Here is a 16,912-nt window from a genome sequence, read left to right as displayed (position 1 = left end):
TTGATCAAGTGCATCTTAAATAGCTGCTTTTCAATTTCTGAAGAACTTGAATTAGTAAGAAGTGTTGTATCTTTTTGAATATAATTTCTTATTTGTAAATAGCGGAAAAAGTCTCGTCCATCCAGAGAATATTTTTGTGAAATCTGACTAAAAGACATGAGAACATTATTATCAAAGAGATCTTCTAGTTTAGAAAGTCCCTTATGATCCCACTGTTGAAAACGTGAATCACTAATACCTGGGGGAAAATCTAGATTATTACAAATTGGAGTATAAATTGATGTTAAACATGACTTACCATCTAGTCGTCTAACCGAATGCCAAGCCTTGACAGAATTTAAAGTTATAGGGTTTGTGGAAGCTACTCTAACAGTCTTCATTCTTTTGAGAAAGAGCAAATTGCGAAGGGGAACCTGTGATTGGGAAGACTCTATATCCAGCCACAATGAAGCTGGGTCTTCTGAAATCCAAGTATTTATGTAACGTAAATGGGCACCCAGTTGATATCTTCTAATATCCGGAAGACCAAGACCACCCATATCCTCCGGTAGACGCAATGTATTAAACCTAATGCGAGGTCTTTTACCAGCCCATATAAAATAACTAAAACATCTGTCCAGATCATTAAAAGTTTTCTGCAAAAAAATTACTGGGATCATCTGAATCGGATATAACAATCTTGGAAGAATGTTCATTTTCAAAAGAGCAATTCGCCCCAGCCAGGATAGAGGAAGAGTATTCCATCTATCTAGATCAAGTTTAATCCGATTAAAAAGAGGGGTAAAATTTGATTTGAAACATTTGGTCAAATTTAGGGGTTATTTGTATTCCTAGATACACAAAGCCTAGTGGAGACCACTTAAATGGAAAAGAAACTGAACTTGACGGGATAGTTTTTAGACTACCTAAAGGCATTGCTTCAGATTTACTAAAATTAATCCTATAGCCTGAAAAGGCACTAAACTCTTTAATAACATTAATAAGATTAATTATAGATATTTCTGGTTTTGATAAGAAAACAAGAACATCATCAGCATAGAGATTAATCTTATGCTGGTTATCAGCTATAGTTAAGCCATGTATGCCTAAATCTGACCTAATTGATTCAGCAAGAGGTTCTATTACTAAAGCAAAAAGAAGCGGAGACAATGGGCAGCCTTGTCGAGTTCCTCTACTGATCTCAAAACTAGAGGAACGCAGACCATTAGTTATTACTGCAGCAAGAGGGCCAGTATATAACAATTTGATCCAACTAATGAAATTGTTACCCAGACCGAATTTAGATAGTGTGAGGAACAAATAAGGCCACTCAACTCGATCAAATGCTTTTTCTGCATCCATTGAAATGACAAGACTCTCCATCTTCTGCTGATGTGAAAGTTGAATAATATTTAATAATCTGCGAATACTGTTACCAGAGCTACGTCCTTTAATGAAACCTGTTTGATCTTCTTTTATAAGTTGAGGTAGTAATACTTCAAGCCTTGTAGCAAAGATTTTAACAAGAATTTTTAAGTCACAATTTAATAAAGATATTGGCCTATAAGAGGCACAGTCCTCTGGTTGTTTTCCTTTTTTAAGTAACAGAGAGATATTAGCTACCCGTAAAGAAGGGGGGAGAATACCATTCTCTAAGGAATGATTGAACATTTCTAAAAGAGGATCCACTAAAATGTTTTGAAACTCTGTGTAAAATTCCTTACTCAATCCATCTGGACCAGGAGCTTTCCCAGTTTGTAGGTTCCTGATTGCTGTTAACACCTCCTCCCCCTTGTAATAGGACCATCAAGAGTGATTTTCTGATGTTCAGCTATAGAGGGTAATTTAATTTTAGAAAAAAATACATCCATAAGTTCTAATGAATTACATGGGGATTCTGATTTATACAGGGTTTCAAAAAAGTTAGCAAATGTATTATTGATGAGTGTAACATCAGAGGATGGATGCCCCGGATCATCCTTGATAGAAGACACCAACTGAGAATCTGCTTTTTTCTTAGTAAGATAAGCAAGGTATTTCCCTGGCTTATCACCATGTTCATAGAACCTTTGCTTAGCAAATCTAACTTTCCTCTCAGCAGACCTTATATGCAATGACTCTAACGCAGAGCGTAAGGCAGTAATTTCTTTTAATTTATTTGGTCTAGGATTCTGGACATAATCCCCCTCTGCCCGCCTAAGTTTTGCATCTAGAATGTCCTTTTGTTCTGTTTGTCTCCGCCTCTTACTAGCTGTAAAAGAAATTATAAGACCCCTTTAAAATGCCTTAATCGTTTCCCATAGCAAAGATTTATCTTCTGTAGAAGAAGAATTTATAGTAAAAAATGACTGGAATTCGGACATAAAATAAGAACAAAAATCACTATCTTTGAGAATTAAAGGGTTAAATCTCCAATACCTAGTTTGATTTATAGAGCTCCGTAACCTTAATTGTAGGAAAAGAGCAGCATGATCTGATATTATAATATTACCGATGCTGCTGTTATCTATAAATTGTAGTATCCCTTTAGGCACAAGAAAATAATCTATTCTTGTGTGGCTACTATGTTGTTTCGAGTAGAAAGTAAATTCTTTATCAGCAGGATGCTGTGCCCCCCACACATCCACATAGTCTAAATCTTCACATAAGGAATTAATGAATTTTTCCTGAAATGAGGGAGCTAAGCCTGAAGGAAATTTTTCCATAAGTGGGTTAAAAAATCTTGTTAAAAAATCACATTGATGGCCAGGGGGAAAATATACATTCATAATAGCAATTTCTTCCCCCTGCAACATACCCTTCACAATCAAATAACGTCCATTTTTATCTTTAATACAATTTACCAATCTAAATGGTAAAGACTTTTTGAATAGGATGGCCACTCCTCGGCTCCTTGATGTAAATGAAGAAAAAAAAAACTTGACTAAAACCTAACTGTTGCAACTTAAGATGTTCTTTATCATCAAGGTGAGTTTCTTGAAGGAGGGCTTTATCAACGTTCTCCTACCTAAGAAATGTGAGCACTGATTTCCTCTTCACAGGTGTATGTATCCCATTAACGTTCCATGAGCAAATCCTAAGCATACTAATAATGGCCATTTTAAAAGTATAACGTACAATAAGTTTATACAATAGAGAAAAAAAGCCAAGCAATCCATCAATTGTGCAGAATCGGTGTCCGCGATTACATTAATTAATATATTAACCTAACTTATATAGATAATATATTCAAAATACCAAAGTCGGGGAATATTTTGTTAGATATGGACAACAAAATTAATTATATATCACGTTTAACAAATATAGTATGATTAGATCCAGCAGGAGTTCCTTGATGAACAGCCCTACGTGCACAGCTCTCATATGAGTATGAGCTCAAGGCACGCTGCAGCGCATGCCAGAGTGTGTGTCTGTGTGTGGTCACGTGATATGCGTTTTCACCATTTTAATGTAGACAGAGAGCTGTTCAGAAATGCTGGGTGAAACGCTAGTGTGGACGCGGATCGTTTTCATTCTAAAAAGCCGTTTTAAAACTAAAGCGCACTAGTGTAAACGGGGCCTTAGATTAAGAGTTTGGAGCAACACAGTCCATTACATGAAGTTTACTGACATCATTTGTGGTGGGCAAAGGGGTATAGGCCAGTAATCTACTATCCTTCTAATTATATATATATATATATATATATATATATATTTATTTATTTTTAGTTATCGAATCTAATTGGCTAATATGCAATATCCTAATCAGCACTGATCAGCCTCTTCATCGGGGTTTAATCACTCTGCCAGCTGGAGCGAATGTCAAATTTGTTAATAAACTCGACTGGACTGTTGAGCCGGACCACATAGCCTATTTTTGAGATTTTTTTGGCGAGAATGTTCGTCTACTTAAGGGTTGCGGCTATTTGTTTTGATGACCTAGGACTCGGAGATTATATTGTCAAGAGCACTCCTCTGGTGGACACATTCTGGAGTCTGATGTATGTCTTTATAGTAGTAAAATGTGGGCAAAGAATTGTTTTGAGTATATATAACGACTATTAATGCAATGCATGAAGTCGTGGTCGTGTACCCCATATCTAGAGCAAGACCAGCATTTGTGGTTCAAAAGCACTAATTGCATTCCTTATAGACAATAACCCGTCTTTTTTCCCCTTTATTTCACCTCACATTTAATTCTGTTCTTATTCCAGTGATTAGTTACAGGAGGCCAGTGCCGCCCCACTGCTTTTTGACACACCTCCAAGTGTTTCAACTAGGTCCGGTACTCGACCTAAAAGAGGTCTGCTTGTGTGGTTTCTCCCTCTTTCTAATATTACGCCGTGTCCAAGGCCAGCTCCGCACGTATTTGTTTTAAAAGACGGCAATTAATTATGAAAGTTGTCACTCATAAGTAGAGCCATCTGAAGCTAACGTTAGTACCTGTGATCTCATTGGGAGAAAGGTACTTGTACAATTGTTAAATACAGTTTTTATGGACTTACTGGTCTCTTCATTACCTGGCTAGCACGTTTTAGAGCCCTTTCCCTTCAACAGACTGATGTGTCACTTTTGACAGAGAAAGTTAAGAGGTCCGTTAAACTCACATTATAGCCTGAGAAATTAAAAACCAACGATGGTGCAGCTTCAGGTCTCAGTCTGTTGGTGCGACGACTGACTAATTTTTCTGACTCAAAGATCTTCTCAGTGTAATCTTCCTCCAAAAAATGATCACTGCATACTTGTGCCTCTGGGCCCATTGGAGGGTTTTTCCTTTTTATCGCCGCTAGCCAGTGAAGCAGTGTTGTTCTGCGTTTAGGCAGCAGTTTATGAAAATTAACTAATTTGCCCTTAGCTTTGACACTGTAGAAATCATTTTTACATCCAGAAGCAATACAGTAGTGCCCATTGATGGCCCATTGCCAGACATTGATGGAAATGGTGAGATCGACGAGTAAACATTCATAATGTAAGTAGTGTGTGGAAATATATTTTTATATTGAATTGCAGATTTAAAATACATACAGTATACAATAATGGTTCATAATTTAACAAGTTGTAAACCTTTTATTCATTAAACTTCCCATATAAAACCCAAGCACTGAATAAGAGTACTAATGTACTTACGCAGGTGCATCTACATTTACAGGTTGCATTAGGTTGTCACCACCCTTGCATAATTCTTTATATGTATACAATACTTGAAGAAAAGAACATCGTAAAATCAGTATACTTACACAGCAAAATCCTCAGAGTAAAATTTACTCAGTTCAGAGAATATTTGATCCCTCTCTAAATTGAGCAAAAATTACTGAGCAGCAGTTAAAGTTAATGAGACAATGATGGGGTTAATTAAGTGATGATTGAGCACTGATGATGAACACCTGCTGTTTGCTCATTGCTTACCTGATTGACTTTATTTCTGTCAGATGTTCACAAAAGTCCATATGAGATTTATTGAGAATTAACTGTCTTAGTTTTTTACATTTTACAAAAAAAAAAAAAAAAAAAAAATGTTTTTTTTTCCCCCTGATGTCACCATTGTGGAGCAAAGTGGTTGATTTACTTGGACTCGATTTCTAGTGTTAATTTTTCTTTGCTTGCTAGGACAAGTATAATGAGAGCAAATGTGATCAACTGATCCTGTATTGATTCTTACTCTTGACATGAGTAACTGTATAAGAGATTAAGTTTAAAAGATGGTTTAGCACATAAGAAACAAAATTCAGTGTTTATCAGGAGAATGGACCTAACCGGTTTTATTATTTTTTTTTTGAAACACATTGAGCATCAGAATCAATCAAGAGACACAGACATCAATAATCAGCGTATCTATCTCAACAGTGGTTAGAGTTTTATTTATTTTTGGCTGCAGTGCATGTTAAGACAATCATACGACCATAGTTCCCAGCATGCACAGTAGGGAAAAAAAAAAAAAAAACTCACCATAGTTGAGAAGCATACTCTTGATTCTTTATGTCTGTGGGTTTTCAGTATTTCAGATGTTCAATGTGTTTTATGATCTGATAAAAGGATTGGTGAGCTCTATTTTCTTAATACAGAGCTTCTTTTGTGATACAACATTATTTAAACTTAATAGGTTAAAACCAATTTTACTGATTTGACCAGTGACTAAACCACCACAGACTCAATTATCCAGAGCACAATTGCTCTCTTTATACAATGCTTGCCTCAATACACTATTTGGCAAGCAAAGAGAGACTAACATTAGCAATCGAGTCAGAGTCCAAGTAAAGCAGCTACTGTTCTCCTCAATGGTGACAGATTAAACAAAAAAAAATTTTTTTTTGTTTTTTTTTTTTGATGTTGTTAAAAATATGACTTAGTTACTTCTTAATTTTATCACTATATGTAATTTTGTAGTGTGGCAGAAATAAGGCCACACATGTTAATAAGTAAAGCTGCTGTTTGTGGAGTTGCTTAATAATGCTCTGCCGAGATTTTGAGAGATTTGATGTGTTTTAATTAGTTTATTTTATATACGGCTGTGACTGAAGGTAAATGTAGTTTTGTGTTTCTCTGTTTCTGCTTATTAACAGCATGTGTTCATCATCAGTGCTCAATCATCACTTAATTAACCCCATTAACTCTGCTGCTGAGTAAATTTTGCTTATTTTAGAGAGGGACCAAATAGTCTATGAACCGAGTAAATTTAACTTTGATGATTTTGGTTCTTTGCGTGTTGAATATCTTATTGTTACCACCTTCTTACCCAAACATTATGGTTTGTTCCTTTGCAATTTAGAGAGAAGTACACCGTAAATTCAATATACTTACACAGTACTTTTTGTCCCTTATTGCCCTAGCATTACAGTTTGTTTCCTTTATATTCACACATGTTATTTATACTTAAACTGTACATACAGAAAATTACACCGTTATTTCACTGTACTTGTGTGGTAATTTTCGTGTTGAATATCTGGTTGTTACCCTCTTAATACCCAAGCATTACAGTTTGTTCCCTAATACCTACACATACGTTCATTAAACTTATACAATATGTACAGAAATGTATACCGTTATTTCACTGTACTTACGCCGTTCTTTGCGGGTTGTAAAAGAAAGTGTTACCTAAACGTCTTCTCACTCAAGCACATATACTCGTTCACACATGTGTGGATCTTCATGTGTTCATTAAGGTTTGCTGCTCGGCTGAAACTCATCCCACACCAAAGCTGCGGTCACACTAGAGTTGTATGGTGCTGCGAAAAGGGGAGGAATTAAACAAGATGATTAGACATTAAAAAGGTGAGCGATTGGTCCATATTTTAAATTTCTGTCCAGAGAGGTTATGTTTTGATCTTCCATTGGTCTCACACAGTCAAGTGATGGAATTTTGCAGGTCAGAATTCACCAAGCTTGAACTTTGCAATGCAGTGAACTGCGAAACGTGATGCACGAACTTGCGTTTCCGGTCTGACACATTTGCGTGCGTATGAATGGAAGTCTATGGGGAGAAACGTCCAGTATGACCGCGGCTTAAGTGCAAATGAATGATTTCTTTCCAGTGTGGATTGTCCTGTGGTAATTAAGGGATGATGAGTGGTTGAAACTCTTCCCACACTGAGTGCAAGTGAATGGTTTCTCTCCAGTGTGGATCCGCATGTGTTGATAAAGGTTTGAAGAACAGCTGAAACTCTTCCCACACTGAGTGCATGTGAATGGTTTCTCTCCAGTGTGGATCCGCATGTGTAGATTAAGGTGTGATGATTGGCTGAAACTCTTCCCACACTGAGTGCATGTGAATGGTTTCTCTCCAGTGTGGATCATCATGTGTTGATAAAGGTTTGTGGAGCAGCTGAAACTCTTCCCACACTGAGTGCATGTGAATGGTTTCTCTCCAGTGTGGATCCTCATATGGTGATTAAAGTGTGAGGTGTAGCCGAAATTCTTTCCACACTGAGTGCATGTGAATGGTTTCTCTCCAGTGTGGATCCTCATGTGGTTATAAAGTGAAGATGACAGGCTGAAACTCTTTCCACACTGGGTGCATGTGAATGGTTTCTCTCCAGTGTGGATCCTCATGTGAATCTTAAGACTGCTTTTGCTTGCAGAACTCTTTCCACACTGAGAGCAGGTGAAACGATTCTTGTCTCTCCTTTTTAAAATACCATCAGTCTGTAAATGAGTTTTTTCCTCAGTTTTGACATGATGTTCCTCCTCTTTACTCCCCTCTTTCTCTTCAATCAGGTCTGAAATAAATAAAACATTAGTTTTCATTAAGTCTTAAAAACTCTCATTGGCTACACACACTGTAATTTTGAATCACATTAAATGTAAAATAAATCAGATCATATTTTGTTCGGTCCATTAACGTGTACCCATTTAAGCAGATTCAAATCAATCTATCTTTATCTAGTATCTTTAACAATGTAAATTTTGTCAAAGCCGAAGTTATAGTAAATTGAAACTGTGTCAGTCCAGTTTTCAGAGTTTCTAACATAATTGATCATAAGTCATTTGGTCATATTGATAAGACACAGATTTGAAAGCTGTAAATGGCCTCTTTTTATTCATATTTATTCATTTATCATTTATGATTGTGAAGACAGTCAACATAGTTTAATTGGTCTCCACTCATGGGACGGCAAAAAGGTAATGGGTGAGAGTATAAAGGAAGAGAAGGAGAGTTAAAGGGGTTGACTGAACTGTTGCAGTGAGGGGAAACGAGAAGAGAAACTGGGTCGAGACGAGCAGTGTAAACTTAACAACTGGCTGTGAGAAACAAAAAGCAAAAGTATGTATTGAAGCAACAGGGCAAAGACTGCTGTCTTATTACTGAAGTGCTCTATCCTCCGCTGGGTCTAGACGTTCTTCAAAATGTATGTGTTCGTCATCAGATTCACGCTCTTCCTCTGAGGAGAAAGTAAATTCTTCATCGCTGTCCAGTATCATCCGAAGTGCTTCTTTCGTGCAACATGCTCATCTATGAAAAAGCTTGTCGTTTTATGCCATGTCTCGGGAAACGTGTACAATATTACCTGGCTCACCTCAGTTCATTTCCATATGAACAGTGTGCTCACTGAGGGCAGGATCACATTAGCTGTAACGAGGTGATACAGGAGAATCCTTATTTTTATACGGATTCCATGAAAAAAGTTGATTATTTGTTTTTGACTTGAATTGGTTAATACAAATGTAGACACATCAAGCTTTATAGATGTCATAAATCATCATCTTTGTTGAATATTTGCTGAGTTTCCTGTCCTGTTGCCAACTGACGATCAACAGTAAAAATGCCATAATTTACCACTTCCCAACAGGAAAAAAAAACACCTACAATCAAGATTGCATGATTATTTGGTGTCATGGCTTTGCGGTTAAAAAATGTGGTTATAATGGAAGTCAATGGGTCAAAAACAGCCAAGAACATAATGAAAGGGTATAGGGCTGCACGAGTAATCAAATTATCACGATAACAATATTTGTGGCCCATGATCAATAATTAAATATTGTCACGATTTTACAGTGGAAACTCATTAAATTATTTTAATGAGCGGAGTTTACGGATTGTATGGCAACACAAGCAAGAAGTGACTGCGTCTAGATTGCAAGTGTTTTTTCGAGGAATGTATGCAAAGGATCAGGAATTGATCGCGCTCAAAAAACGCAATCATCTAACATGTGCATCACTTTCATGCCATGTTCTCAAGGATAAATTTGCGTTTGAGTGCTGCTTTGAAAAGAATAAAATTATTAAAAAGCACATTAAAGACTATACATATAAAATAAAACATTCACAAAAGGTGTATCTTATTAAAAAAAAAACATCAATTAATAGGTGCTGCTTTCGTGCTTAAAAGGGCACCTAGGTTACCCCTTATTTCAGATTTAAGATGAGTCTTTTGTGTCTCCAGATTGTAACTGTAAAGTTTCAACTTAAAACACCTATCAGGTTTTTTAATATTCCTTTTATAAGATTCTATATTTTACAGTTTTGCACCAGGTGGCGGTTTTGTGGTACTCTGCCTTTAAGGCTAGTCCTTACTGCCCTCCATTTCTACGTGCCTTAAAGGTGCAGTAGGTGATTGTCTTCAGAAATTTTTTTTTGTTGTGCTGCTTGAAAGTCTCTTTACAGTCCCATAGTAATGATTACAGTAAATGATCTGAATGTGTTTATTTGTATTTTTATATTCTAAGTAAAGCATAAAACTAAAAAATGTTCATCCAATTAAATAGAGTCGGACCGTCATCACCCTTAATTCCGATTAGCAGGTCAGACTGTCTGTCAGCAAATGTAAATTCGGACTTCTGCGCATCTGTTCACACAGATCCACCATTAGCGCGTGCCCATCTGCATCACAAACTCATGCCCGCGAGCGAGCTGCGGGCCGCTCGCCGATGCCGAGTCGGAGCCGGAGGCGCCGAAGGACAGACGAGCTCGGGCCGATTACTGTAAAGCCAGGCGCGAGTATAATTCGCTCTTAAAGCCGCCGCGCGGTCACGAGACGGACCGGGAGAAATCAAAAGCTGAATTGAAACTTTTAAAAACCTGAATCAATATTGGAGTTACTTTAGCATGCTGGAGGAAGGAAGACACCATGGCTGAATATTACTGTTAGACAGGTAATGTTCTGTTTTGAAACTATTTTAGTCAGGCTAAGCTTATGTTATGCTTGTGTTAGCTAAGCGTGTTCTGTTATGAATGACTTATATGCACAGACGTGATGTTCAGCCACTGAAATGTACCGGTGAAAGATTGATGTGATTATTTTCAGTTTCATAAGGTCCTTCGACAGCATCTATAATGTAGATTTATATTTAGTTTAACAACAAAACATCAGTAAAGAGCGCTATTCCGCCTAACTGCTTTATTGAGCTGAAGTTGCTTTTATATTCACATTGGGTCATTTTTAAACAATGACAGCCTTCCTATACTGTTTACCATGTTACTCTGAATATTCGCTCTGAAATAGCATGTAAGTGTGGCAAAGTAATAAATGTAATTCCTTCACGGCGCTGGCACTAACTAACTGGCGAATGACCTGAACTAGTGGGTTGTCTGTCTGCTGTTGTGATGCGGTGCGCGCTCGCGATTTCAGGGGGTGTGTCTTTGAATCGCAGTCCCTCCCCGCCGTCCAAAGGTAATATGCTAAGCGGTTAGCATTTTGGCAGATCACCTACTGCACCTTTAATCTCCTCCCTCGGCTGCGCCACAACAGACAGACTTAACATAACTGTTCTGACATGCGGCTGTGGTGATAAAGTAAAGCTGAAGTAAATCACTGTAATTCATTACACACGTGCACTGTTTTAAAACATTTTAAACTTGTAAAAATCACTCTTCTTGATCACATTTTATGATTGATGATCCTAGCAAACTGAACAGACCTTTTATTCCCGGTTGCTTTGCTCTCGTCCTGTCCTGTTGATTTAATTGTACACGTGACTACCAGGACATGTTAATATGCAGCTGTCAAATGTCAAGCTGCGGTCGGTCTGAAAACTGCTCCTATTGGTCCACCGTTTTTATGTTGTTAAATTAAAAAAAAAAAAAAAAAAGTACTGGGTGTGTTTATATCACCCCAATATGACGGTCTATGCACCATACCTACGCACGTCTGTCCAAACAGCTTGAAAACTAGATTTTTCACCATATGTGCCCTTATAAAAGAATAAAGCTGAATTTAAAATCAAATTTGCAAAAGAAAAAGATTAAACATATCGGGACTGTTAAAAGGACATTCTACTTCATATTTCGACTCCAATACAACAGCTAAGATTATGAATGACAGATTGTAAAGCCGTCTCACCTGCGTGTTTCAGCTGAGCGTCACATCTCTCTCAAAAAGTTGAACTAAAATGCACAACTGTTGTTAGTTGCACCTGCGGGAACCTCAATGAACCGAACACACCATTCTTTTAATTCAATATTCGTGAAGTATGATGCTTTGTCACGTTGGACACGCGACTAGTTTATTTACAATAATTACACTTAGCTTTGCCATCATTTTTCACCACACGTAGCCACACTTGAGCACATCTTGCGCTCCATCTCTAAACAAATGTCTTGATAATTATTGAAGGTGCTCTCCAGCAGCAAAGTTCCTGGCAGAGTAGCAGGAGAAAAAAAATGTGCATGCAGAAATTGGACGAGAGGAATCAAAATTTAAATTATACAAGTATGGCATTCTTAGTATCTAATCCCCACCCAGTTTATTATTTTTTTAAGTTGTATTTTTTTAATAGTTGTGGCTGTAATCATTTAGATTAAATTAGGCTTAAAATCCTGCTCATTTAAGGCCTCATTTTCAGCAAATTATTGTTATAATAAAATAAATGAAGTAGCCTACCCATTATAAAACACCAGTAGCAGACCTAACTTTATAGCTACAGCCTGGCAGATTCAACACGGGTATAAAAACAGGTGGTTTTATTCTTGATGAGTATATTTATTGTAGTCAGACTTCACTTTCACATAAATACACCTGAATGAATCAATCAAAACTCACAGCTAATCAGAACAGCCTGTGCGTGTAGCATGATCTGTCAGATTATACGGACATGTCAATCAAAACCTGAGGTAAATCTTAAATGAAGCAAGACAAGACTGCCTGACTCTCTTGTGTGTGTAGTTACAATAGCAACCCAATGTTGCTCAGAATTTGCAACAAGCTTACTTTAATAAGCAAATAAAGCCGGTAACAAACATGAAGTACAATTGTGGTGCAGCGATGAGACGAATGTGTTGAGTGACTGACAGGAGATGTGGCTTATGCAGGACCACGGTAAGTGTGTGTGTGTAAACGTTATTGTTCCACTATAATTTGTTTTTTGTCTCTCTTGTAATCCCACATAATATAGTTATGAATACTGTACAATGTTTTATAAATATTCATTATTTTAGTGTCCATTTCATTCAGCATATTTAATATTGGCGGCATACACGTTTTTTTGACATAATTTAAACCAGGGTTTTTGCAGGTTTTCACCAAGTTTAATGTAATGCTGTGTTCATACCAGATGTGGAATGCGCGGATAAATTGTGCTATTTGGGTGTAAATAGGCGCATGAACATTTGTGTTTACTTGCTTCATTCGTGTGTCAAATTCACTTCAGAGCAGATGCGGATTCGCGTCATGGGCACGGCTTCTATCTGCCTGGTGAGTGTAGCTTCAATGCTAAATGGCTAACATGGATTTTATTGAGGGTATAGTTTAATGTGCTTTATGAAGGCTGAAAAACAGCGTTGATTTGTTTGGAGCAGTGTCTGAGTGCACAAGATCCTTTCAGAGGTGGAAACCCGGTTTAAACACAATAGCCCTGGTAATTAGTTATTATAATAATGATGTAATTCTAACTCAGACACTATCAGTGAGAAAACAACTACAAAAATCAAGTTTAAACCCAAAAAGAAGTTGCTGAAAAAAGGGAATTGTGATCAACATGACGTATGCAAATGGAAAGTACAAAGCCAACTCAATCACCGTAATAGCAGATATCTTCTATGGGAATACTGTAGGTCAAATATCGTCTCCTCAGGTAAACTTTTTTAATTTATTGTTTTTATTTAAGATGACACAGTGGCGCAGTAGGTAGTGCTGTCGCCTCACAGCAAGAAGGTCGCTGATTCGAGCCTCGGCTGGGTCAATTGGCTTTTCTCTGTGGAGTTTGCATGTTGCATTCACGTGGGTTACCCCCACTGTCCAAAGACATGTGCTACAGGTGAATTGGGTAGGCTAAATTGTCTGTAGTGTATGAGTGTGTTTGGATGTTTCGCAGAGATGGGTTGCAGCTGGAAGGGCATTCACTGCGTAAAACATGTGCTGGATAAGTTGGCAGTCCATTCCACTGTGGAGAACCGGATTAATAAAGAGACTAAGCAGAATAGAAAATGAATGAATGAATGTTTTTACTTATTTTATATAGTGATAGTGCCAGTGCTCAAGGATGCAACAAACAGTAGGAGAACAAGAAAAGCAATAACCTTAAGCAGGTAGAGAAAATGGGAGACTAATAATATATAAAATAATGACAAAAGACATGAGAACAAGTGACGAAAGAAACTCGTTCCTGTCTTTTAATGAGTGTTTATGTGCATTTAGGAGAACTAGGCAGCACACTCAGAGCTGCAAGATGGATTAATTTAGTATTCTTATTATTAAAATATATCTGAATGAGGATCAAATGACTGAGTTGATCTATGAGAATGAAAACCAACCTGTTTGTTCCTGTGGATCTTCCTGTTTGACTGTGAATGTTTCTTCAATCTTCACATCTTCACTCTCCTCTTTAATAAACGCCATCTTCATAACAGTGTGGAGATCAGTCGCTTCAGCAGCAGTTTTTCTCTGAGTTTGGACACTTAATCTTGTTTAAAATGAACAAAACAATAAAAATGTTCCGTTTAAAATGAACAAAACAATAAACAGAAACAAAATAACTTCTCTTCAACAGTTTCTTTGTATGAGAGTAATTAACAAACAGAAATCAGGTAAGTCCAAGCAAGAAACAATAGCCACAAATGAGCTGATTAAAACTAGTACACAATTCTTATATATAGTGATGTATACTTAGAATGGAATGACATTGTTATTTAATGAATTAAATCTTCATTAAAACACTTTTTACACAAGTTTCTGTAAACTTATTCAAACAATAGTCCTCATTGCTGTGAGTAAAATAGTACTTCGTTGTATAAAGGGTCAAAATAATATTGTCAACAGCAGGTACATAATTTTGCATCAGATGAAAACTTGAAACTTTAATCAATCGCTTTATATTTATGTAAACGTTTTAAAACACAAACCTTTCTACAGTTGAATCCAGCGCATGGGCGGCGCAGCCTTATGACGTCACACGTCACGCCAAAATAAAAGTCTTTTCATTTCGCTTTTTTGCCACTGTTGCAGTCATGACTTATTGATACATTTCTCCCTCGTTTTCAACTTTACACTCTCTCACACACACACAGACACAGATATTTAGTATTTGAAGTTAATAAAAACCTTTAAACTAAACACTTTTAAGACAACTTTGAAAAAAAAAAAAGTTTTTAGGGTCATTATCACCATAAAGTGCCTTTGAGACATCGACATTTTCAATATAACCACATAGTTGTTTTTGTATTAATTAGACCGTAGGCTGTAAGAAATTAATATTGGTCAAGCTCACTTTTTACAAACAATCTACAAGCAGAAAAACTGCAAACAAACCTCAAATTGTGTCAACCCTGTTATGGACAAATTCAAAGTATGATTACATTGCAGTGTGATTTTAAAATGTTTATTTTCAGAAAGTCATGTGTTCCTTTACCAACCCAAACTTATAGATTATAAATTTATAACCGATATAGTCCATTTATAATAATAGACAAAACATTGATTTCCTAATAAAGTTGACTTTTAATCAATATTAACTGGCCCTTATTGGTTAATTAAGAAATCACACAAGATATTTTGCTAAGGTTATGAATAATCATAAAAGTTGAACATGATGGTGGAAAACAAGATAACATGTTTTTGTTATATTTATTTCTTTGATTTGAATGCGCAAACTTCAGTTCCCTCTTCTATTTGTCTTGGTTCCTTTTAACTTTATCTTATTGTTTGTAAATATTGTAAATAATGTGGGAGCAATAAATCTTTTGCTGTGCTAATTTGTTGTTTGGTGTTTTCTCTTGCCATTCTTAAACATCAGTTTATGCTTTGGTCATCTTTATGTTACTCCTTTTAATACCCTAGATAAATTGCCATCAAGGATCGTAACAAACAAGAAAAATTATTCATCCTAAAACATGAAATGTTATAGAAACCAATTTTTTTTCTTAAGCATCAACATATTGTTAAAACACCAACTTATATATTTTTTTTATATTTCTTGAAAATAATGCTTTAATGAATGATTTGCCCGCTAGAACCTTATAATCCCAAGCTGAAAATGACTTTTCAGAATGAGGTTCTATCTGCATTTACTGTTTTTTTTTACTTTTAATTTTTTTTTGTTCCAATTTGCACATTTAAGAGAACTTTGATAATTTACATTTAGAGAACCCTTTATCTGTCATGTTAATGTATGAAAGAGAACTGATACACACATATTGTTTGCTTATATGGCTTGCAAAAACTTTGAAGCTCAATATCTCAAAATCATTCAAAACGCAGATAGAACCTTATAATTCTAAGGTGACTATTTGTTCTTTATATCAGAAATAGGCTATAATGTTTAAGCGGGCCTAAATGCATCTGCCAAATATCCTACTCAGTGATGCTGAACTGTTTGCCTTCTTTAAGACTTTCTGTTGTATCAATTAGGCTACAACTGCATGAAATGATATAAAAGAGAAGTGCGTTTTGGTAATGTGCACTGAGACGTGTGATGCGCACAGAAATCTGTGCTCTATTTCGAATTAGCTTCTCTTTCATCTAATGCAACTTGAATGGTTTAAAACTAAAAACTATTACAATTGAATATTTTTATTACAATGGTAAAGAAACCTGGCTTGCAAAAACGTTTTAAAGCTCACAGGAACATTGTATGTATAGTGCTTTCTCAATTATGAAAGCATCTCTAAAAAGTTGTTATCTGATGTGGGGCCAGAGTAGGCCATGTGATTTTAATTTTATTTATTTATTTTTTTATAAATTTGCAACAATTTCAAAAATATATATTTTTCACATTGTCATTATGGGGTATTGTGTGTAGAATTTGAGGAAATAAACATATTTAATTTATTCTGGAATAAGGCTGTAACATAAAAAAAATGTGGGAAAGTTAAATCGCTATGAAAACTTTCCGGGTGCACTGTACATCAAAACTTTCAGTTCTTTACAGAGCATTAGAAAAGGTTGTATTTATTAAACTGCAGTCTTTTTTAAATCTACATGGGTTTCAAGAAGTGTTCCAGTCTGCACAGCAAATTCATTGGTGTTAAATTTCAAGTGTTGTGGTAATTCAGAGTAAAGTGTTAAAATTCTAGAGTTAGATAAAGGTA

At 36.1% G+C, this 16,912-nt stretch overlaps 2 protein-coding genes across 5 annotated transcripts in view; one reads left to right on the top strand and one right to left on the bottom strand.

The window, feature by feature from the left end:
• The window catches only part of LOC137491105 (uncharacterized), a 698,540-nt gene that overhangs the window by 203,457 nt on the left and 478,171 nt on the right, over positions 1 to 16,912 (top strand). The gene's annotated exons all lie outside the window — the stretch shown is intronic.
• Positions 4,936 to 14,788, bottom strand: LOC137491123 (uncharacterized). Of its 4 annotated transcripts, none has more exons than XR_015483491.2 (4): positions 14,725 to 14,788; positions 14,141 to 14,289; positions 7,297 to 8,171; positions 4,936 to 7,181 (listed from the first exon to the last, which is right to left on the bottom strand). XR_015483491.2 is itself a non-coding variant. In XM_087249449.1 (3 exons), exons 2-3 carry the CDS (start codon positions 14,229 to 14,231, stop codon positions 7,459 to 7,461), a joined length of 804 nt encoding a protein of 267 aa, XP_087105575.1. In that variant the 5' UTR covers positions 14,232 to 14,289; positions 14,725 to 14,788; the 3' UTR covers positions 4,936 to 7,458. The 4 variants fall into 4 exon arrangements, 2 of the variants coding, with proteins under 2 accessions (XP_087105575.1, XP_087105576.1); XR_015483493.2 differs by having other exon boundaries at positions 14,729 to 14,788; XM_087249449.1 differs by having other exon boundaries at positions 4,936 to 8,171.

Source organism: Danio rerio, chromosome 4 (assembly GCF_052040795.2).
Source record: "Danio rerio strain M-AB ecotype USA chromosome 4, GRCz13ab, whole genome shotgun sequence".
Lineage (NCBI taxonomy): Eukaryota > Metazoa > Chordata > Actinopteri > Cypriniformes > Danionidae > Danio > Danio rerio.
The sequence above is the reverse complement of the archived record's forward strand: the minus strand, read 5'-3'. Positions and strand labels throughout refer to the sequence as shown.